This window comes from Anabrus simplex, chromosome 5 (genome assembly GCF_040414725.1).
Source record: "Anabrus simplex isolate iqAnaSimp1 chromosome 5, ASM4041472v1, whole genome shotgun sequence".
NCBI lineage: Eukaryota > Metazoa > Arthropoda > Insecta > Orthoptera > Tettigoniidae > Anabrus > Anabrus simplex.
This window is the reverse complement of record NC_090269.1, coordinates 223,456,513-223,481,491: the sequence shown is the minus strand read 5'-3', so window position 1 is coordinate 223,481,491 and position 24,979 is coordinate 223,456,513. Positions and strand designations below refer to the sequence as shown.

The window sequence follows — 24,979 nt, the reverse complement described above, 5'->3', positions numbered from 1 at the left end:
ATCAGGTTAAGTTACTGGCCATAATGCAAAATAGAATGGAGGCGATAACTTGCACTCCTACACAACGTTTTTGTCAAAAAAACCTATGTGGCGCTAGGCCGATAATACAGGGGCTAATCCCAATCTATGGAGGTGACTAGTCAGCAAAATAAGTTTAAGACTTTAAGAAGGAAGAGAAAAACGGTTACGAAAACATAGTCACCTCAAATTCACAATGAAGGGGAGTTCGAGAGGGTGAAGCACTCTCTATCCCCGCTTTATAGTAAAAGAGATTTGAAGTTTTTACATGCACAGAAAGGAAATTTACTTTTCAAAGGAAAAGGTTACATATAAAATGCTTCGAACCCTCCCCGAGAGTTAAACTGCTGAGCTAGCAAGAAATGAAGATGTTAACAGGCCATTACCTTGTAGATGAACTGCTGCTTGAAGAAAGAGGCGCTTCCCGCCCCCTGCTACATATTCACACGCTGCGAAAGATGTTACTGAAGTGGCGTGGAGACAAGAAAATCAGCGGTTGATATACCCTCGTGGAACACTCGAGACCTTTCAGGAATGAGAAGACACACCCTTTCGCTTTATTGGCTAACACCAAAAGTTACACACAACATGAACAAGAAACCTAGGATTGGAGGAAAATTAATTTAGAAAATTCGGGATTGGCTGAATTCAAAACTGGCGGAAACAGAGATCAATATTGCCAACCCAAAACTGAAAGAAAGAAATTTAACAACGAACAAACTTATGGATACAAGGTTTCTTTAAAAAAACAGTTCCATCACTTCGCACCAGAGTGCACAATCGTAGTCTTTTCTCTGTAGAGACATCTAGAAGAGAATGTCCACACTTCTTGATACAGGGCAAAACAAACACAATTCGAAATAGACACAGTTCAGAACACTTCAAAATTACCAAATTTACAGTAGAGACATCTTCCGAGAAACCGTTGAGTTAATACAGTTTGTTAAAGTTCAGTCTTTCTCCTGTAGAGGAGTTTCAACTGGCGCAATATTTAAATTAGCGGCATGGAGGTGTACCGCCCGGTACAACAACAATAATAATAATAATAATAATAATAATAATAATAATAATAATAATAATAATAATTATTATTATTATTATTATTATTATTATTATTATTATTATTATTATTATTATTATTATTATTATAATTTCCTTTTTCTGTTCGATAATACCTGGTCCTTCATATAACCCTGTTACGTAGGTTGTTATGTTTATTATTTTAAACAGTGGTGAATACCAGTTTTCCATGCCTATGATGGAGGAGTGTATCCACGTACTGTAGACTATAGCGTAACAATCTCCATTTAAGCCACAGTTCATGGCATACTATTGTGATTCTGAAATTTAGTTTACAATTTTCTTCATGTAATGATACTGTTAAGCCAAGGCAATTGAAAATCTCTGTTTAGATCCATGTTATTTTCGTAATTTTAACCCTGTTGATTCCTGTTTAATACCCAAACACATATTCGCGTTCTATGAACATTCTTTATGATTACAAAATAACTGATTATCAGGGACACAGCGGAATTTATCCTTAGAATCCCGGCTCGTCAATTTGCATTCATATATCCTAGGGAGTAAGTAATTCAAACTGTTCAATCTTTTCTCAGTTCTTTAAGGAGCAAGTAGAATGCATCAGTAGATCTTGAAGTGAATGGAACGTGTTTATTCATGTGTGGTCCAGTCACACAGCTTTTCTCGTCTATCATATTGGACTGAGTCGGTGGTAAAACGGAATCTAATGGATAAAGTATTATTAATATTGCAAATTCAGCCTTGGCTTCTTCTCTCTTCTTTGATCAGGGTGAGTCACTCTAGTTTGCATGAACTGATAGGTTCCAACAAATTTAGGTTGTTGTTGAATTGGCAACATGAGATGCGTAGTCATCTCGTGCAATGGCACAAATAATGACACTAATTCATTTCACCTCAAGCGTAGCAGTAATCGTAACAATTTTTAGATCAATAATGAAACAATAATGTGTATATTTGAAACATGACGATAGTTTCATATACTAAAATTTGCAACTACAGGTTGACGGACATTCTGAATAATATATAACAAAGTAGTCCATATCCGACTTTTTCGAGCTAAATTCCACAAGATATGAATTTAGAAATACAGATATACCCGGGGAATATTTACATATTAATAAAATATTATATACTGAAAGTTTAGAATTACGTTCTATTCCCAATTACATATTTGATATTCAGTTTTCCGTCAGTTGATATTTCATTTCATAAAATCCGCTATTCATTTCTTCCGATTCCTCTTTGCCATAATATGACAAGAATAAAGTAATCTTCTAACAAATTTAAATAATTTACTAAAAATCCTGAAGACATATGCGATCTAAATATGGAAAACTACGCCACAATACTAAGACAAGCTGCGACAACGATCACTTTCAAACTAGCCTGAATCAAAACTGATGCAAATGAGCTGATTCGCTCTAATATATATATATATATATATATATATATTAATCAGCATCCAGGTGTTAAAAAAGCGAAACGAAACAAACATAGAAAATCGTTTATACATGCCGATCACAACAGCAACAGGATGTGTAAATCAATATGAATTTCTATAACTTAAGACATACCTCCAATACTCCCATGCGATCGATAATTTTAATACGTAATCGTATGAAATCTCTTACTCTTTCGATCACCTCCAGACGCTAGGCTACTCGTATATTCCTTGCCATAAGGTACTAACTACTCAGGTGCATAACATAATACTCATAAGGATGGTACCCAGTTAATGAACAGAAATGACCCCAAACATGTTTTATAGCTGGCGTAGATTTCCATAATAAGTAAGATTTTGTTTCATATCCTGCTTATGAAGAAAGCCTGTGTTACTCCGTCCGCCTTTGCTAACACTAAAATTTTATTAAATTTAAAGTGAAAACTAAATTTCTTTGAAAAAGGAACCAAATTGCACGGGGAAACATTGGATGAAAGGAAAAATTTATGGATGTATAATTTCGTCGATTTCATCCTCTTGGATTGAATATTGGGATATGAAACCTCATATTGACGACCTTTCCATGTTGAACATAACGACTGAAATTTCCCTCCGGCCGTCCAACACTTCAATTAGTAAGATTTGATTAAAAACCGTGCTTTATATGGATCAAATATTCCTCGTTCACACAACACTTTTAGATATTAGTAATCTCCCCAAAATATTTTCTGATGTACAGTTTCGTTAAATTCAGAACACTGTGCCAGAGTCGTACTTTTGCTTTATTCAAACTTATGATTATGTTCCAGACTTGTGTTCAGTTATCCTTAATTTTCCATCTTCAATATATTTTTCAGCAAGTGTATGTATACGGTGCATTAATAATAACAATCTTAAGAAATTTCCACAGCCTCCCATATTGTCGGATTGATTAACCTCAAAATAGGACTGACGAAAAAAAAGAGCACTTGCACTTCCATGATTATGTGTAATTCCTAGTCAGAATAATATGCAGGCCTATTTATGATTTGATTTCCCAGCTGACATAAAACATTCTTTCTGCCGTTTGTAAACTATTTGTTTCATGTCCCACATATTAGTGTAGTTTAAAATACGTCTCGTATCAGATATTTTGTTCTTTGAAATATCAATTTCATTCCTCTTTTCATTGTAACCCATTTAAGCCCAGCGTTCTATTTTGAGGATAGGGCAATATTTCCGATGTTACAAATTATTTGCAATATTTATTTGGTAAAACATTCAATAATTTACCAACAATAAGAGATCTATTAATATTCTGCCAATGTCAGCAAATTAACGTGTTACAGTTGTCGTGAAATCTCATATCTTGTTTACCTTGAGCAGAACTAAGTTAATGTCCTCAGATATACTACATAATTCACTGTTTTCTATTACCACTTCTATAGTTTCCGAAACAGTATCACGTGCGACTTATAGCATTGGGAATAACAGTGTCCCTAAGCAGGGCTCCGGAAGAACAATATCCTTTTAATATGCTTTAGTCTCTTTAAATAACTTCGTAAAAGAACGTAAAAATTTTATGATTTGGCGCTTTATTTCTAGACCACTATTCGATTGCGACCCCCGAAATTTGTCAGTCCTATTTCCGAAATAGGAAAAGGCTCAACATAATGATATGCGCTAACATACATTGAAATTCCTCTAGATGTGTTTCCTTTAACATGCCTATCACCACCAACATTATTGCGAATATACCATGATTTAAGTATTATTGTTGAAAATTGTTTCAGCCCTCCCTCTTGATGATCCGATGATCGAAGGTGTTCTGTCAAGCTACTTCATCGGAGACAGCGTGCGGGCCTCCTGTATCTCTGCTAAGTCCAACCCACCAGCCCAGCTCGCCTGGTTTATAAATGGTGTAGAGGTATTTCTCTTATTCTTTCCTTTTTCTTCATTCTTAGCTGAAACAAAACTGAAGCAGCAAGTTAAGTTTATAGATCGTGTGAATAAAGTAAATTATTTTTGGTGTGACACTTTCAAACTGTTACGCTATTACCTTCGAGAAAAATTTAGACAAGAGCGGAGGATAAAGAGAGGAAGTATTATGGTAATACTATTGGGTTTATTTGCAGCAGGTAATATGTATATTTTGAATAGGCGGTGGAGAGGAGATGAAAATGGGAAGATGAAATACACAGGAAAGTTAGGAGGGAGTGTAATTGATTTGATGATCAGTTCTGGAGACATGCTGGATAGAATAATTACGATAGAAGTAGTGGATTGTGCAGAATCATACCACGCGCCAAAATACCGGGTGGTACAGCTGCCCCTATTTTTTCCCGAATATATGAAACCAGCTAGGACGTAAATGCCTCTTAGTCCCATCTTGCGCAACACCTTACAGCAATGTTATGTGCAGTTAACCCGATGTAGACTTTTCCGCACAATGGAAAAATGGTACAAGAGGCAGTAAGTGAGGTCCATCTCAAAAACACTGCACCATTTTATGTAGAGCGGTGTCCAATACTCTACTAATTTTTACGAAATGTTACTATACTGTACAAACCATAAACACGCCTATAGCTGTCGGTAGAGAATTGCGCACCTGATTGGTCCAAGAGGCCATTTTCTTTTGATAGAAAGGGCGGTCGTGGTATCATAGAAAACGTGATAGGGTAAGACCAATTACAGACATGTCAATGCACCACCATTTTGTACAGTCTCATCACATCGAAATTGATAGAAACGTGTTTTGCACTGTAGTTTATAATCTGTGGCACGCAAATGCTGTACAGCAGATGTGATAGCTTACGCCATGTAATTACTACCGTTAGAGCGATCAAAAAAGGCATAAAACGGGACCATAAGGCTGTAACTCATCAGTAACTTGTCGAAGCGGGAACTTCCGCTCTCCTCGTGAATACAGAGTTACAAGAACGGCGCTTGTACGTTGCAAATAGCTGCGCGGAATTACGTATGGATGACGTACCTCGATAGGTTACTTGAAGCAGGAAGGGTTCCAACCATTCTTGAGTCATGCATTTTTTAATGTCATTTCGTATTCGCCTAGGCATCGTTTACGAAGACCTTTCTGAAGTCTCCGATATTCTTCTACGGAAGTTATAATAAACAGGTATCATAAATATCGCCACATACGCACCGATTTTGAATACCACCTGAAACATAACGCTGGACTCATTCAACCAAGTAACGCGTAGAAAATGGTTGCAACTATCTGGGCGTAAGAGAGACGCGATTCTTTAGTTCACTGTGGTGTTTGCACATTCGAGTTCAGAACTTTTAACATCAACGATCAGTATCGAACCGATAGCCTAGGTAATTCCATTAGTACAGAGCTACGAGACCAATTCTTTGTCGCCTGCAGTAGCTACATGGCACAAATCGCAGCGAGCATACGATATGTTAGCAGGCATTTAGAGTTCGAATATAGATACGAGGTTTTCAATTTTTTTTATATTATACTTGTAAGGCCATTCGTAATAAATATTTAACGTTCTTAAGTCTCAAAAGTAATTTGCCACCTTTACAAAGAAAGCATACATAATAACATGCGACTTCCATATGGCAAACGACTACAGGGAATGAAGCGCAGTGCACGTGTTGTCAACATTTTGACCCACCCATTCAACCAAGCAACTGCGCACGTTCGACTCGAAGACCAACTAACAGCGGTCTACACTTCATACGTAGGGCACATGAAACAGCATATCGTAATCCTTGCAGCAACGTGTGAGCACGTACTGTACGGTTAGGACGAAAGCAAACATTATGTATTCACGGGATGATTATGTGAATATGGTACTACTTTATGGAGAAGCAAGGCAAAATGCACGGAAAGCCAGACGCTTGTATCAAGAACGATTTCCTGGACGAAGGTTGCCAACTGCAGATACATTTCGACGTGTTGAAAGACGGTTGCGTGCAACGGGGTCATTTCATACATTACCCCCCGTTCGGGATGCTCCAGTGACGTCTGGAAATAACGACGAAGCTGTTCAAAATGCAACTGCATACAACCCGCACACAAGCTCACGGGCCATAGGAAATGAACTGAACATCAGTCATGTATCTGTACTGCGAATATTGCACCGCCATAAATTCCACCCTTTCCATCAACAGCTGCACCAGGAACTTCACGGAGATGACTTTCCAAAACGGATAGAATTTTCGCAATGGATATTGCAAAGAGTTGAAGCTGATGCGAATTTCTTAATGGACATTCTCTTTTGTGATAAATCCAGATTTCACAACTACGGAACTGTTAATTGTCACAACTTCCATTACTGGAGCGTTGAAAATCCTCACTGGATCAGGGGAGCTCGATTTCAGGTACAATGGGGCGTCAACGTGTGGCGCGGGATACTAGGTGGCAAGATAATTGGACCATATTTCTTCGAATGAAACCTCACGGGACGACGCTATCTAGAGTTTCTTCGTGAGTACTTCCCACTCTTATTGGAGGATGTGCCCCTTATGACACGGTTACGGATGTGGTTCCAGCAGGATGGAGCTCCCCCACACTGGTCGTTGGCAGTTCGGAACCACTTGCATAGGATATATCCTGGACGATGGTTTGGACGAGGGGGTCCGGTCACATGGCCGGCTAGATCACCTGACCTTACTCCACTCGACTTTTTCCTCTGGGGTTATTTAAAGGAAAGAGTCTATGAGCAGGAGCCTGAGAGCCCGAATCATTTACGGCGGCTCATCACGGAAGCCTGCAGGCAGATTCCACCACATATGTTGCAGCAAGCAAGAATGTCTCTCCTCCACCGTGCTCAGATGTGCATTAACGAAGCAGGTGGTCATTTTGAACATTTGCTTCATTAATCGAATGGCCATGCATAAGCCCATCGCACCGCTGTCGGTACAATCTCACTTTATTGCAAATAGCTCTTTTAAGAGCTCCTTCAAAAACAAACATAGCTGAGTACCTGCAATATCAGAACTGATCATGATTTAGATTTGTCGTCAACAACACGACTCTCACGAACATCGACAACGCAATTAAAATATTCGTCGTATACAGGACTCGAACCGCCTACTAACGAACACCGGTACACTCCTCTAACTTTTAGCAAGCTCGGCTATCACGGGTTGCTGCTTAGCGCTGTTGTGTTGCTGCTACTTCTAGTCATTCACCAATAATATTCTCTGTACAGGACGTTTCTGCGACACATAATTTTCACGATTCTTTACCATCAATCGGTATTTTATCATTAATGCTGATTTGCTTGACAAGAATAAACGAATTATGGAGAGCGTTGTAAGAGCAGACATTGTAGTGAGTAGTCAAGGTCAATATTTTTAGGTTCGACTATAATCTGCGGGTTGCATAAAACTGCGTGAATAGGAGCAGCTGTACCACCCGGTATATTACTGTGAGAGAGATGAAGGAAGAAGAGAAGAGGGGAATAGAGGGTGAGGGTAGGTGGAAGGGCACGAGTCAAGTTAAATATAAATGGTCAGACGAGATAAAAGAGAAATTAAGTCATTATTTAAATGAGAACTTCCAAATCATCAAGAGTGGGATTAAAGTAGCGTTGCGGTTAATAATGTGGATATGGCCTTAGAATTATTAGAAAAACTGATCAAGTGTGTAGCAGGTGTGGTAAAAGGTAGAGCAAGAAGGAAAGGACAAGAGAGGCGGTACAATAAGAAATGTGGGGAGATGAGAAGAGGGGCTTTAAGTGTGTGTAGGAAGAAGGAGGGATTTGGAGAAGAAGTAGAATGTTGTAGACTACATAGCATGTATAAGAACATGTTTGTTGAAAGGAAGATGTTATGGCGGAAGGAACAAGCGGAGGCAATAAATAAGGATCGTAAAAGGGTAACCAAAGAGGTAAGGTGTGGGAGTGAATCAAGATAATATATATAGAGGGGGAGGAGACAGGGAGAGGGCAATATTCATTTTGAATGATGTGTTCAATACTTCCAGAGATTATTAGGGGGAAGAGACATATGGATTAGATAGGGATTGACGAGAGAGATAGGGGGAGAGCCAGAGTTGGGTAGTGCGGTCTTGGATGGAAAGATAACGGAAGATTCATTAGTAGTGCTGGTAAAGTTGAATATTGGGTCTGCAGGGGGATTAAATGGCATAACATCTGTGTTTTGGAAAGTGGCAGTAAGAAATTCAAGTGTTTTGCAGAGTTTGGTAAAGCTATTTTTCGAGAGACTGGGCCGGATTGGGGTTTCGTAAAATATGAGAAAAGCACTTGAGGCAATATATGAGAAGTGTACTGTAGTGTTAGATTTGAAGATGGGTTAGTAAGTAAATGCAATGGATCAAAAATAAGGTTACGCATGGTTACAAACTACGTATCTCCCGTATTATTTTTGTTATTCATTAACGATGTATTAAAAGGGCACGGTGGGGATGAATGGATTTGTCCTCTGCAAGTAATTCTGGGCTCAATCTTTGCGAATGATGTACTCTTGTTGGCGTTGACAGCCGAACGACTACAAAAAGTATTAATGATGTGATGGTGTTTGCCAGTAAGTGGTCGTTGAAAATCAATACTAGTAAGACAAAGCTAATGGTGTGTACAATAGATAGGAGAAGAAAACCAAAGAGGAAATGGGAAATAAAATATGAGACAATTGAGGCATCGCATACTTTACATTATTTGGATATTCTTATGAGCAGGAACGGGAGTTGTTCCGACCAAATTGAACAATCTAAGAGGAAAGGATTAGCGGCACTCTCGGTAATAAGGATATTAGAAAACATTTCCAGAATATTGAGAATAAGGTCCAGAGGATGGTTTTTCAAACGGTAGTTAAAAGTAGAGTTTTATACGGGGTCGAGGTATGGGAGCTGGAGAAGGAAAGTGAAGTATAGAATCAGGTAGTTAGTAAATTTAATATAATTTAATGGGTCTCCCATACTGTGCTGCCAATGCGGGAGCAAGATTAATGTGCAACGAACGCATGAAGTAGATATGTTAAACAGAGTGATAAGTTACTGGTTAAGAGAGAAAGAAGGGGACGGAGTCAACTCCTGCTGATAGCATACCAGCAACAGAGTAAAAGCAGATATGGATTATATGGGCAGATAAGGTGAAAATTAATTTAGAGAATCTAGGGTTGGGTCATTAATGGGAGAGTGACTGTGTAAATAATAAAAGAACAAATTGGAAGAATATTGTAAGAAGAGTGAAAGATATCCAAAAGCAAAGGCTGAATGCAGGAGTAGAGCGTCACTCAGGATGTTCAATAGAATAAGTCAAGAGATTAACATGTAGATAGGGAACGTTAATATAACGGCAAGAAGAGGTCTGATATTGTGGTTATTCGGTATGTATATGAATAAAGACTGGTGACTGGAAAGGAACAACACGATATGTTTGCTGTGTGGTAAAAAAAATGGCGTATGGCTTTTAGTGCCGGGAGTGTCCGAGGACAAGTTCGGCTTGCCAGGTGCAGGTCTCTTGATTTGACTCCCGTAGGCGACTTGCGCGTCATGATGAGGATGAAATGATGATGAAGACGACACATACACGCAGCCCCCGTGCCAGAGAAATTAACCAATAGTGATTAAAATTCCAGACCCTGCTGGGAATCGAACCCTAGGCCCCTGTGACCAAAGGCCAGCACGTTAAACATTTAGCCATGGAGCCGGACAGCTATGTGGTGAAAACCGATACGATTTTCACTTGCTAAAAGACAGTAAGGGATCTCTAGTTTTTAGAAGAAAATTCATGGATGAGAGTCAGTTGGCTGCCATAAAACAGATGTAGTGTGGAAGATGTTTGTAAAGAGTGTAAAGGAAAAGTTGAGGTAAGTGTTGTGTGTATCAGTAGTGTGTATGGGAGACTCCAGTAAGGAATTGAAATAACTACGACTAATGTCAGTAGATTTTTAGATGTAATGAGAAAGACCTGTTTGAAAACGTAATGAAAATTTGAGGTAAGTGTTGTGTGTATCAGTAGTGTGTAAAGAAAACTCCGGTATCCAGATTGTTAAGACTATAAGCCAAGCGTTTTAAAAAGACCAGGAGTGAGTGTTAAGGGATTGTATAACTCCAGTTACTATGAATGAGTGAGTGACGAAACAAATTCTTAAGAGTAAGAAGCAGATCTTAGATTTAGTAGGGAAGGACTGGAAGGACTGGAAGGACTGTGTGTGGATCAATAGTGTGTAACGAAAACTTCAGGGTCTAGTTGTAACTATAGATCAAGGGTTCAAAAATAAGATTTAGTGGTAGTAGAAGGAGTTGGAAGGACTGCGTGCTTTAACTCAGTGAAGGAAGGACGTTTGGGGGTGTGTTTCCCTAGCTGACGGATATCACAACTTAGGAAGTCATAGGGTGTGTCTGCATGGATGGTAATAGACAGCTGAGTTGCTATCAGACTGAAAATGTTGGGATAGGACAGTTATCATTAAACAAGATTTTTTCCTTGATGGCCTCCTCTGCTACTGGATACCTTAGTGAGGTGGGGAGGGGTGGATAAGACAGTGATAGTTGGTCATGAGATGAGCGGCGTGTAAGCGATGCTCCGCTCCAGGTTGCTTGCGATCCGCGACGGTGGGAAGGGGCTGTTCATCCATGCAGATATACTTGTCGTAAGATTCAGATTAGTCTTATACACCTGTTTTTTTTTTGTGTGTGTTTTTAAAAATATACTTTCCCCAAGGAATGGTCTAACTGGGAGATTTCTGTATGGATCAGGATAAAATAAAGGTACTCTACTATATGAGTATATTTTGTGTTCATTTGGGCTATATAGGTAACGAATACGATTGAATAGAGGTTTTAAAAATAAGTAGGATCATAAAGTAAATATAAAATTGGAAGACAAATTCGGGCAATAAAAGCGGACATTTCAAAATTTAATATTAAGTTATACACGGTTATCTTATTAAATGAAGAATACTAAACGAGCTGATCTCAATATATCCGTAGTATTTACTCAGAATTTATGGAAAGTGACAAAAATAACCCTTGGAGGTCTTCTGAACAAAACATGTGTGAATATGTACATAACAAGGCTAGATTTAGCTCCAAAATAGCTAACGTAGCAACCCCTTCAAGTCATATATCATTGTACCTGTTGCAGGCCGACGGTTGGCAAGAGGAGCGGGACACAGTGTCACCCATAGCAGACGAACAGGGTCTCTACTCGACGACCCTGGGACTTAATTTTGTAACAGAGAAACGATACTTGAATCCTTATACGAGAGAAATGGAACTGCGGTGTACATCCACAGTGGGCAACCGAACCTGGAGTGTAGCTGTCACGTCAACACTCAACGCACTCACGAACATGGGATTAGCTCAAGAGCGATTCTCTAACAATGGTATGTTTTATATTTATTTGCATATGACAATAGAATTCATGATATAAAACTCAAGGTGTTTGCAGTGATAAAGTGAATAGGTTCATTAATCAAGGATAATTTTAATCACACGTCGAAAACTCAAAGTTATAAAGTTAAATAAATACTTCATTAGTGATAGAAGGAAACATTCAATTCAGTCAATATGACAGGTTCAATTTCTTAGAAACACTTAAAATAATGAAAAATCATTTTATAAATTATATAAAAGTATTGTTCAGTGAAGCGTTTCCGATATGTAAACGTGTTTATGAGTTGTTAGAAGTAGATTAAAAATCTGCAGGTTAAATCTGTCCCACAGCCGAGCAAAACGGTTTTTGGAGTTCGAATCGAAAGGTAAAGAAATTGTATACTGCCAATTTATGGCCATTTACGAAAGCACCTACACATAGGCAATACGGCCATGACAACATACAATGTAAGGTTACATTTCCACATAGTCCCCAAGAGATTGTAAATATTTTTCGCAACGTTTAAACAACTTTTCGATTCTGGATGCGTAGCAATCACCTCCAACGCTATGTAACCACTGGAGACAGCTGCTTTCACCTCCTCATCGTTTCGGAATCGTCGTCCCCCGAGGCCTTTCTTCAGCTTACTGAACACATAATAATCGCATGGAGCTGAGTCTGGACTGTATGGAGGATGTTGCCATACCTCCTACTTGAATCGCTGCAGCAGTTCGGACATTTGGCGAGCCGTACGAAGTGTTAAGTTATCTTCCAACAAAATAACACCGACGCTAAATTTTCCCCATCGCTTTTCTTTAATTACCTTATGCAATCGGTTCAACGTTTGACAGTTTGAAGCCGAATTGATTGCCGTGCCTTTCGACATACATTCTACATGCAACACACCCTCCATGTCAAAGTACACTGTCGCCATTACTTTTCCTGCTGAAGGTTGAACCATGGCCTCCTTTAGTGATGGTAATGTGGTGTGCTTCCTTTCCATAGATGTTCTCTTTGTTTAGGGGGTTAAGTGGTGAACCCACGTTTCATCCTCTGTGATGATTCGTCGCAGAAAATCATTGCCCTCCACAGAATACCGTCGCAAAAATCCCATTATGATTGGAAACGTTGTCCCTTGCGAACATCGGTGAGCAGACGTGAGACCTATCTTTGACACAGTTTACGAAATCCAAGGTGCTGGTTAACAATGGAGAACACACTGCCATACGAAATGTTCAGCATGCTGGCAATTTCCTAGAGTGGTATACGCCGATTCTTTCTAACGATCCCATCCGGACAGTCAACATTTGCAACGGTACTGGACTTTGCGGGACTGCATTCGGGATATTCGTCCGTGAGATCCGTACGTCCGATGTCAAATTGCAAACACCATTTTACAATACCTGGGCGAGAAAATGCACGCTTACCACATTCAGCAGGGATTTCACGACGAAAGTCAGTGCAAGTGAGCCATTTAACCCATATCGATGCACTCACCTGCTATTTGAAGTGAACATCCAGTTGACGCGCCATTGTTGCACACACAACACGATGGGATACAACACCATCCTTCCTATCGGACGTGTAAACCGTTACTATAGCTTACTTCACATTGGCTATGGTCTCGACACACAGCGTGCTCTCGCGGCGAGTTAGTGTAACTTACTTTTAGATTCGCCGTCGTATATATAACATTATTAGGTAGTGTAGAAAATTGATGTTACCCTCTTGTTTTCTCAATGTAGCCCGTATTTTTAAAATTGAACTTGGGTAATTATACCAATGATTGTTCGATGTCAGTTTGTAGGGATATTGTGTGTTTAGGTATTAAATGTACTAAATTCCCCATGCAAATCGCTAAAACGTATGAAAATTCCACTCTTGTTGATCGCATGATTGGACTAAATATGTTTTTTTAGTAACGTGGGTGCCTGGTTATTCACGACAACAATGATAATACAAGAGTTCAATGAAATTTCTTCATTCCCGTTTTTATGGCTCATTTTTACTGTATTATATTAAAAATTATGTTTGACCAACTGAAAATATTTTCACCGAGTTATACTAATTTCAACGGATTTATGAGGAGGATATTTGTTCCTATCTCTTCAGATCTTAGGGTCGTTGTTTTTCAATGTTACCTGATACTTGTACCTGTAGGCCTGTGGTACTTTTCTGCCGAAGAACAAAAAGACCACTCACACTTTGTGCATCAAGGAATTTAATTATTTAAAAATATAGTATTACAATTTAATATACTGTTGTCCCAATAGTAATTAACAGAAATAACAGGAAAAATTCGAACTTGGCTATTGTTCATTACTATTTTGTGGAAAATGATTTCAATTTTTTTCATTAATTTATTTTTCTATGGCTAGTTTGTCATATTTTTATTAGTGTTAACAAAGCAGATTCCGTAGCAATACCTCCCTTCTCAAGATATTCTTGGACATTTACCCCTGTTATGTAAATATTCCTGTCGGCTGACGTTCAAATGTTATTCTTCTACTACCATGGGTTCCCCCATAATTATCACGATGTCATTCATCACAGGGGGCGCAGTAATGCTGACCAAACTTTTAATAATTTTAAGGTACTTCAAAGAATTTATCAGCTATAACTCAAATCATTAATGTACAGTAAAATTGTGAATTTACTTTTATTCGTGTATGGGATTAAAGTATTGTAATGATCAACGGACTTTGCCAATTTTATGTTGATAACGGGCAGTGAAATTATTCTGTTATGTGAACCGAAATGAACACATTTGAACTCCGACGGAGAGATGAACAAAATCCTTGTCATTCATTTTCATAGAAAACAGATCTCGGGCGGCATGTTCAATGTCTATGGAACAAAATTCGATCTAGCTTCAGAAATCATATTCTTATGTTGTGGGTTGTATGTGTCTTCTTGTGTTATATGGTGCCCACGATTATACCATGTATGTTGCGCGGATGGTCATTTTGCTGCACTGTGTTATTAGTATCGAGCCTGATTTCTCATTCATGCCTACTAACTTCCGAGTTAAGTAAAGGTAATATCCGCAAAAATGCAAATCATACCATGAGGGCCTAGAATTAGCCCAGATTCCACAACACTCAGCTGAAGTGGTATTTGTTATAGAAAGAAGTGCATGGTCCACAAACACTCCGAGACTATTTTGGAATACTGGATGGAGACAGGAGAACATCCCGTGGCTATTACTCAAGCGCCACATTGCGTGTAGTGTTATGTGTTCGTCAAAATAATTAGTAATGATCTTGAATACGACTATGTTAATTTTAATCGAGTTCGACGAGAGTGCTGTGAACTACAGGCAATGAACTGGTTTATTAGCATAGAACACTATATAGAACATATTACCAAGGTACTACAAGAGTTTTCCTCTGGCTCTCAGATTTTGTATTGAGGATATTGAAACACCTCTCCCCTCTGATCTGCTTTTCTCATCCTCTGCTTTCCCCTGTGAGATGGACAGGGTGAGGACGTTGGTTTGAGGACACGGTGCACTAGTGCACTTCTCTTCGGGTTTATAAGTGTAACGATTTGTGGTTTATTACAGCCCAAATATTTCAGAGCCTGCGCTGTAGGATCTGTAGTAGTATTTTTGTTTTAGGAGAGAAGTCAATTACTACTGCTCCAGCAGGTGCTGATACAGCGCTTTCTAATTACAGATTCATCATCATCATCATCATCATGTACTCAGAATTATCCGCAAATTTCAAAATATTTTCTATTCGACTGCCTTTAATTGTTATATTATTCTTGTCGTAAGTAGACTACTTTTTAACTGTGACGTATTCTGTTCCATTTCAATGTTCCTTTTTATTATTTTCTTTACGTTCGTGAAATCCCCCGTTTTCGTACACTTTCGTTTAATAATTTTCCTCAAGGGTGTATTTTTGTTAATTTTAGCCGTTGTTATGTAATATTTGTTTTGTGCTCATTTCGTTGACATATTAGTGTAGATTAGAACTGCAATTTAATTATATCCCAATTACAACGTATTTATCAGTAATAATAATAATAATAATGATAATAATAATTAATTATTATTTTATTGCTGTATTTTATTGTTATTAATGTTGTTATTATTATTACTAATCACTTGACTAAGTATTCAGAAATATGTATCAAGCTCCTATTAATTACACTATTTGTAATAAATAACTTGAATGTACTTGTAATATTGTTTCTTTTGTTTGTAGTCCGTCCCATCATATCATCGTCACACATAATCTTAATTGCGCTGGTGAGCGCGTTGCAACGATTGGCTTCCTCCTGACAGTAAGACGTAGCCTCCCCAACGCTCTCTAAGAAAGAAAACATTCTTGATGCGAAATCGATGAGCAATTCGGAACCAGCTTGAAGTGCAAGGACACGAGTTTAGTGGACGTTTCAAAGACTCACTTGTTTAATGTTTATGTGAGATGGGTGTGCTCAATGTTCGGTGGAGTGACCAAGTGTTCCTGAGGAGCGTGTTGTTGAAATATTTCGGTGTATTTCATCCCTGAAGTGGGACAACTCTAATCCTGTTTTCGTCTCTTCATTCTGAGAAGAATTCCAGATATTCTTCTCAGATTGAGTAAACTCAGATGGACTGCTTATCAAAACAAATATATCATGTATAAAATACGTTGGAGTTAAATTCAATTGAATATAAAATATGTTATGGAGAATAAATGTGAATTATGATTATGTAATTATTCTTTTGTTGTGAATAGGGGTCTTATTATTTAACGTAGAATGCTTACAATTGAAGATGTGGATTCCAAAACGCCGCCAAGACGTTTTCTGCAGTTTTTCAGGAAATGTGATAAATAATCTAGGTAGGTAAATGTTTACATTATTTTAAATATTTTAGGCAAGTATTAATGTTATTTGTTTGCTCACATGTATGAATATAATTTTCAATAAATTATTTTGAAAATATTTTTCAAAAGGACACTAAGTCATTTGACTTAACAGTTCTTGGAAAAAGAAACTCAGTTTGTTTAAATGCAAATACTTAGTTAAGAAACATTTCAAACAATACATTATTTGCAATATTAAAAACCAGTATTTGAAAAAGTACAGTACGCCTATAGGCAATTTTTAAAAATAAATACCAGATATTACGTACAAAATCATCGATGGTTTTTACAAAAAAAGTGGTTGTAGCTCGTCATTCAAACGTTCAATATTATCACCCTCTCCAATTGGATCTTTTAATGCTTCTGCATAAAAGTTTCTGATTGCTGGATGGTGACTGACGAATTTTAAGAGTTTGCTAACATCCTTTTGCTTTTCTTTGCTGATGCAATTTTTGGATTGAACTTTTAAAATATTTTTGTAGACATATACATGATTACATTCCTTTTTTTTGACATCGTTCCAAGAACAATCACCACTATACGTACATTTGCAACTTAACTTTTGCGTCGGCCTACATTAGAAAATACAGAAACTCTTTGCTCTATAAGTTTGGTGGAAAATGTTTTTAGCATGTTGGTTGAACACAGCTTATAGTCAAATACATCCCAATCTTTACCCAACATTTCACATTATCTTATGTTTCATAAGTTTCCACGTATTCTGCTAGGCATTCAATAACTCGTATTTTTTTAAACTCTTGTTCCATCCGACCAAAGACTCTGTCAGGTGGCATGTAATTATGATCATGAATCGGAAAATAAAGCTCTATGGTAGAGAAGAATGGGTTTTCACTATTATTGACATAATTGAACAAACTGCCTATAAGAGCTCGGTTTTTGTTCGGGCCAGAGCATGAATTCGAAAACAACCTCAGTTTGCTTGGTTTGTCAGTATTATGTTTAAATTACTTTTTCAAGAACTTAAACGAAGTATATAAGTGCAGAACAAACTTTGTTCGAACCTCTAGGGGACTGGTTTTCGGTCCACGTGTAAATAAACACATTTGCCTTACCTTGGGTAGACTCATGAGTAAAAAATGCGAAATTAAACTCCAATTTTGTAGTTAACATTAGACGTCACTAACATACAATTTTGGCAATGGTTGATTTTGTTGCGTATCAAAAGATACGCAATCAGTCAGAAACTTCTCTTCCTACTATTTCAAAACAGTTTTGGCACGCAATTTGTGTAATCTTAGTTTGGTAATGGTTTCAAGTTTAATTTTGGTATCGGTTGCGGATTTTAATAGTATGCTTACATTCCTAACAAAAGGAGCATACATCTGTTTTTGGATCACCAAAGGCTAGATTGAAACGGAAATTTAATAATTTAGAGAATTTAGTGTGTGAACACACCTTCAGATCATTAAAGTTTGCTTCAGTTTTCCATATACGTTACAACAATTTTACGCTGAGCTCAGGTGGCAGGAAACCTCTCACATTTTTATTCCTTCCATAGTGGCTTTCTATATAAGGTGGAAATGAAATTTACTATTGACTTGGTAATATTTTTGTCATGTTCCTTGAATCTACGACCCTTCCCCCCCCCCCCCCCGTGTTTTCCTCCCTACACTCACCGTATTCCCTAAAATATGTACTTAAATTGCTTAGCCTCTTTCGCCCAACTTGTGTTATAGAGCAAAATGCTTTGGCACAGAGCCGAACAATAGGCCCATGGGCTTTGAGGATAAAATATACCGCAACACTACGGCACCTAGAATTTTCCTTTCTAGGTTGTCCTGTTTTAGGCTGAGAAGTATGAATATATTTCATCCAAAATTAGCTTGTGCTGCTCTATATTTAAAATTTGAGTGTTGTTGAAAAACTCAATAATATCTTCTTCTGATAAATCAATAGTAGGCTTACGTTTCGAGAGTGAACTGTTACGAGCATATTTGTGCCGACGTTTGTCCCAGGCTTCGCCATCTCTGATTCTCTTTCTTCCCCTCTTTGATACACCAACATTTGCATTGCATTCTTCTAATGATACCAAACTGCTATCGCACATTTGTACACATTTGGAATAACAAAGAATCGCAACACTACATTAGTATACAAAAACAGATTTCACTGACGTAAGAGGTTATGTATTGAATGAAAGATCACCTGCAATGGTGCGCATGCACACAAGACTCCCATTGACTTGTCGCTCATTGGCAAACATTTCCTTATTTCCTGATTTATTTAACAGTAGACGTAGCTCATTTTGATGGGTAGCACTATGAGATCCCTGTAGAACTGGATTCAAACATTCTTTAAACTAAAATCTGAAATTTGAAACAAATTGACTTAGCACTTTTCGGAATCCACATCTTCAGTGGAATTTACGTGCATAATTTATGTGATATTTTTCTTCATGTTAAGCATATCAGCTCTCTTATCTTGTGAATTGTAGTTCTGAGACTGCAATTTTGTGTTATAACGCGAGAGGGAGCTAACCCACAAACTGTTACAAATGAGTTATTTTGACATATTTGGATATTGCTATTATATATTTATTATCCCACAACATATGAATAAATATTGTCCATTTTTACTCTCCCACTGTACAAAATAAAATTTTGGAATATCTCTGAATAGCAAACTTGCAGTGCGAGAGGGTGAAAAGCCACGCGACAACATTACGTAAGCTATTGGTAGCCTATAACACACGCGCTTACTGTCAAAAGTTTTACTGTTGTGTTGACATCATGGTTAACGGTGGCAGATGGTTGCTTAGAGTCAGCGTGGCATAAACCCCAGACACTATTAATAAACCTTAAATGTAACTGGAAATTCATGTTGAAGTAAATCTGAACCTAACTGAATTTTAGAACAAGTAATTGATACCATTCGATTGTTGTAGAAGTAACCGATGATTAAAATTTCATGTTTCAGATTTGGGGATTTGGAGCCGCTAGTTATCAGACAAATAATGGAAATTAGATGACTATTTTAACTTTCCTATATTTTTGGACTATAAATAATAAAAAGTTGACTGTTAATGTGCTCAATTTCATGCAATAAATTCAAACATGAAACTAAAATTATCTCAGTTCCATATCTGTGTGGGTTAGCTACCCCCGGCATTCTAGTACTGGATTTATCCTGAACTAATATAAGAAACCTACGTCCATCTTTGTACACATTTGTAGAATTTCATATAATTCGAACATTGAACTCTGCAATTTTTTGAGGTAAGTTAAAATTCTGCAATTTACCATTATGACAAATATAACTGAAACGTTGAATGAATGGCTGTACATTATTCAGTCTGCAAAATTAGTGGTGGTAAATTGGAAAATGTTTTTGTACTTTTACAGAGTACATGCTGCCCGTTACAGTACCGGCTATCCTGAGACTCTACACCAGACGCCAAATTTCATTTTTTCTGCATTCGAGAATTAGTGGTGAAAATAGGGAGTGGTTGTCAATTTCGACTTCTCCTTAAAAGGGTATTCTGCTAAGTATTTTGACAGAAAAATAATCGCACGGCCAGCTAAACGATTATTTATGGTACAAAATTCGTATGCCTGCATAGCTTCAATAACTGGAGAGTTTGAGTGCTGTGCATGACGTTCGAAAGGTAGACATTTCTAAGAAAAATGGTAAAGTTAAATATTATAGTAGGTTAAGAGGTTTTATAGCGTATTAATTAAGAGAGTGCAGAAAGATTTTGTCCTGGAGTAATCATGTTATATTTCGGTACATAATAATCTAGCTGTTATCATTACATTAATATTATTGCTAATAATAATAATAATAATAATAATAATAATAATAATAATAATAATAATAATAATAATAATAATAATAATAATAATAATAATAATAATAATAATAATAATAATAATAATATTGAAACGAGTGTTTTGTGCATGTTCGAGGAAGTTGTCTGATAGTGTAAACACAGTCGGCTGGATTCAGAAACTGCAGGATGGTCAATTGTCTACAGCCCATTCTTTGGAATTTAAATCATGAAGTCTATCAAGTATTTTAGAGTCCTTTTTTGAGATATTAAACTTCTTAGAGATATATTGTTAGAATCATTCCCTTAACATGTATTAAGCAGCTACATTAGATGATACAACACCATATGAATGAAAATCAGAAATACATCTACGAAGACTAAAATATGTCCTGTAAAGCATAAAAGACTGGAATCAATATAATTCTCTCAAAAGCAACCCGCTTAAATCATGAGAAAATGTAATAGAATCTAAAATAATCAATTCAACATGAAAAGTATCAAAATTTATCCGATTCTCTTACACGCATAAAATATATCAGCAATCAAATCTATAAGAAACATCGGCCTATTTCTTACAAGCTCAGAAACTGTGTAAAATACTCCCCAGATATTTACCCGCCAGTTGTTCTTTTCCAAAATCAACCCATTTAAAACACAGGAAAATATAATAGAATATAAAATAATCATTTCAACTTGGAAAGTGTCAACAATTGTCCGATTCTCTTACACGCATCACCTATATCAGCAATCAAATCTATAAAAAATGTTGGCTTATTGTTTACAAACTCATAAACTGAATAAAGAACTCTCCAAAGTTTTACCAGCAAGGTTTTCTTTTAAGTAAATCCCCTTAACACTTTTCGAGACCTCCTATTAAGCATGAGAAGTTACTAGTACAGAATTTAAATCTGCCAATCTTGGAACATGGATGTTTACTATGCAGTTTCCTAAGAGCACTAAACTTCAAAACGTACCTTGGTATTGCCATATACCACCTTGCCTTGAGTAGCTGCCACAGAGAGAAAATTCCTTCATCAATCTTGCTTGTCCATAACATTCTCCTTGCAGGTACACCAAATTATCTTAGATCAGGCTTTAAGTAACTTGTCATCTCAAAATAGAATTCCCACAAAGTCAAAAAGGTCTTCTCTGCCGTGTATTTCAGTTTAGCACACGGCACGTTACGGTGTTTTATTAATACCAGCAACCATACGTTCTTAAAACTCCCTTCCATCTGTAATTTGAGACATAGGTACTTAGAGGAAAATAATTTGAAAATAGATATCGTAAATTGAAAATTGACTTCAGAAATTAGCAGGCTACGTAATTTAACCTCCCTTAAAACCATCCCGAAGCCAGAAGAGCTGTGTTTGTAGTGTGCTCCTACCTGCCACCGAAGGAATTGGCTGCTGGGATGAGTAATTTACTGGCCAATGTCGCAGGTGTCCTGAACCCGCAGGATATTCTTGTAGTTCGTGTAGTCTTTAAAATAAGGCATTTGTTTACAATGCTGGTCCTGATATAAACGAGAGATGTGGGGGTGTGCCTCCTTCGTGGTTTAATAAAACGCACTGTATTGACCCAAATAGTTGGAACGCGGTAGTACCCATAACTGTACGACACGGAAGTAATAGATAAACGAAAATAAAAGGCGAGAGCAAAAAAGAAATTTCAAAAAAACGTTGAATTAGTTATTACATGCAATTCTCAATCATACAAAATAAATTTAAGCGTCTTCACCTCAAAATTATACGGAAATTTTATAACTTCGGAATTATTTTCGGAATTTTAAGAGCATCGCGCGGAACTTAGCTTGCCTGCCATCCATTATCCTTCAGGAAGGGAAAGAATTATAAGACAAAACGAGCATATTTGACAGTTTTGCAGATGCCTGCGCCAGTGTGTATCTGTCCACTTCTTCCATGTGTGATATGAGCCTAACCTCCATTATGACCTCCCCTGCAGTGGTATCTTAAATTCCTGCATCTTTGGATACCTCCAAATTATTTGGTGCGGATGATGTATCCACATTTTTTTTAATGAATATGCATCCGAGGTAGGTAGTCCATATAATGTAATAATAGATATGTCATTATCGTCAGGGTATTTTCTGTGTAAGTTGAAGAAAGGTCACGTCATACCAGTGTTCATGAAAGGAGACAAAATTGTATTTCATAACTATAGGCCTGTTGTTTTATCGTCCCTGTTCTCAAACATGATAGAGAAGCTCGTGTGTATATTAACGTAGTTCAGTACGGTTTCAGAGAGAAACGCTATACTGTGTCCGATACCGTAGTGTACATTCAACTTCACTTCAGAATCTCTGAATAGGAAGCAACACGTGGATTCTGCTTACATGGGCTTATCCAAAGCCTTTGATTCCATTCAACATGATCAAATTGTCAGCATACTGGAGACGAGGAAGGGCTTTGGAGAGGCTTGGAAACTATCTCACTAACATGGTCGGCGAAGTAAAATCTAATGGCATTACATCAATGCCGTCCTACTCTACTTCTGATGCCCGCAGGGCTCTTTCTTGGGTCCTACGTTTATCATTGAAAATGTGCCTTATGTCATGTAGGGCCACACTTCAGCAAAAAACGTAAATTCATGCTATTTCTATCAATTGCGACTAACGTAATGAAGGTAGAGAGATGGTGAAGGTATCAAAACAAGTGTTATAAAGAGATCTATCTATTAGATAAAGAAATATTTGGAAATTCGGTCTAATATTATTTATGAAAAACACATAAAAAGGCAATTTTTAAAAATGAACTTGTTCCAAAAATTTTATTACGTGTTCATTTTTAATATTTCAATAAATAGATTGATCCTGTGTTAAAACATTTATGTGCCAGATTTTTTAATTTCGGAAAACTAAGGTCTCCAGTTCGATTTGAAGAGGGTCATGCATTATGTGACAAAAGCGTTACTAGTGGTAGAGTTAGACAACCAATGAGTTTCCTGTTTGAGGTTGTGTTTTCTAACAATGAATCACGTGATTATGCCGTGCGCCATTATGCCGCCAACACGTAAATGTCATTTCATTGCAAATAATAAGTTGGAAAAGTGGTGAACTAGGACCGAGTATTCATTCGGACGAAGATATACTCGTAACGGAACGACTCTCGATGTAGTTTTCAGCAAGTTGATACCACTCGAAGTGATGTATTATACACTGACTGACAGAGCAAATGCAACACCAAGAAGGAGTGGTCAGAACTTTATGTCAATTGCAGGGTAGACTGACGTCACTGAGGTATGCTCATGATGTGAAATGCGCCGCTGTGCTGCGCACGTAGCGAACGATAAATGGGACACGGCGTTGGCGAATGGCCCACTTCGTACTGTGATCTCAGCCGACAGTCATTGTAGAACGTGTTGTCGTGTGCCACAGGACACGTGTATAGCTAAGAATGCCAGGCCGCCGTCAACGGAGGCATTTCCAGCAGACAGACGACTTTACGAGGGGTATGGTGATCGGGCTGAGAAGGGCAGGTTGGTCGCTTCGTCAAATCGCAGCCGATACCCATAGGGATGTGTCCACGGTGCAGCGCCTGTGGCGAAGATGGTTGGCGCAGGGACATGTGGCACGTGCGAGGGGTCCAGGCGCAGCCCGAGTGACGTCAGCACGCGAGGATCGGCGCATCCGCTGCCAAGCGGTGGCAGCCCCGCACGCCACGTCAACCGCCATTCTTCAGCATGTGCAAGACACCCTGGCTGTTCCAATATCGACCAGAACAATTTCCCGTCGATTGGTTGAAGGAGGCCTGCACTCCCGGCGTCCGCTCAGAAGACTACCATTGACTCCACAGCATAGACGTGCACGCGTGGCATGGTGCCGGGCTAGAGCGACTTGGATGAGGGAATGGCGGAACGTCGTGTTCTCCGATGAGTCACGCTTCTGTTCTGTCAGTGATAGTCACCGCAGACGAGTGTGGCGTCGGCGTGGAGAAAGGTCAAATCCGGCAGTAACTGTGGAGCGCCCTACCGCTAGACAATGCGGCATCATGGTTTGGGGCGCTATTGTGTATGATTCCACGTCACCTCTAGTGCGTATTCAAGGCACGTTAAATGCCCACCGCTACGTGCAGCATGTGCTGCGGCCGGTGGCACTCCCGTACCTTCAGGGGCTGCCCAATGCTCTGTTTCAGCAGGATAATGCCCACCCACTGCTCGCATCTCCCAACAGGCTCTACGAGGTTTACAGATGCTTCCGTGGCCAGCGTACTCTCCGGATCTCTCACCAATCGAACACGTGTGGGATCTCATTGGACGCCGTTTGCAAACTCTGCCCCAGCCTCGTACGGACGACCAACTGTGGCAAATGGTTGACAGAGAATGGAGAACTATCCCTCAGGACACCATCCGCACTCTTATTGACTCTGTATCTCGACGTGTTTCTGCGTGCATCGCCGCTCGCGGTGGTCCTACATCCTACTGAGTCGATGCCGTGCGCATTGTGTAACCTGCATATCGGTTTGAAATAAACATCAATTATTCGTCCGTGCCGTCTCTGTTTTTTCCCCAACTTTCA

General features: G+C 38.3%; 1 protein-coding gene across 1 annotated transcript in view; it reads left to right on the top strand.

Moving 5' to 3' along the window:
* Positions 1 to 16,384, top strand: part of LOC136874453 (uncharacterized) — a 508,056-nt gene extending 491,672 nt beyond the window's left edge. Inside the window, exons 4-6 of the mRNA XM_068227908.1 lie at positions 4,273 to 4,406; positions 11,566 to 11,806; positions 16,008 to 16,384. Of these exons, the coding sequence (XP_068084009.1) occupies positions 4,273 to 4,406; positions 11,566 to 11,806; positions 16,008 to 16,084 (452 nt within the window). The 3' untranslated portion in view covers positions 16,085 to 16,384. The remainder of the gene's footprint in view (positions 1 to 4,272; positions 4,407 to 11,565; positions 11,807 to 16,007) is intronic.
* The last annotated feature ends 8,595 nt before the right edge of the window (positions 16,385 to 24,979 follow it).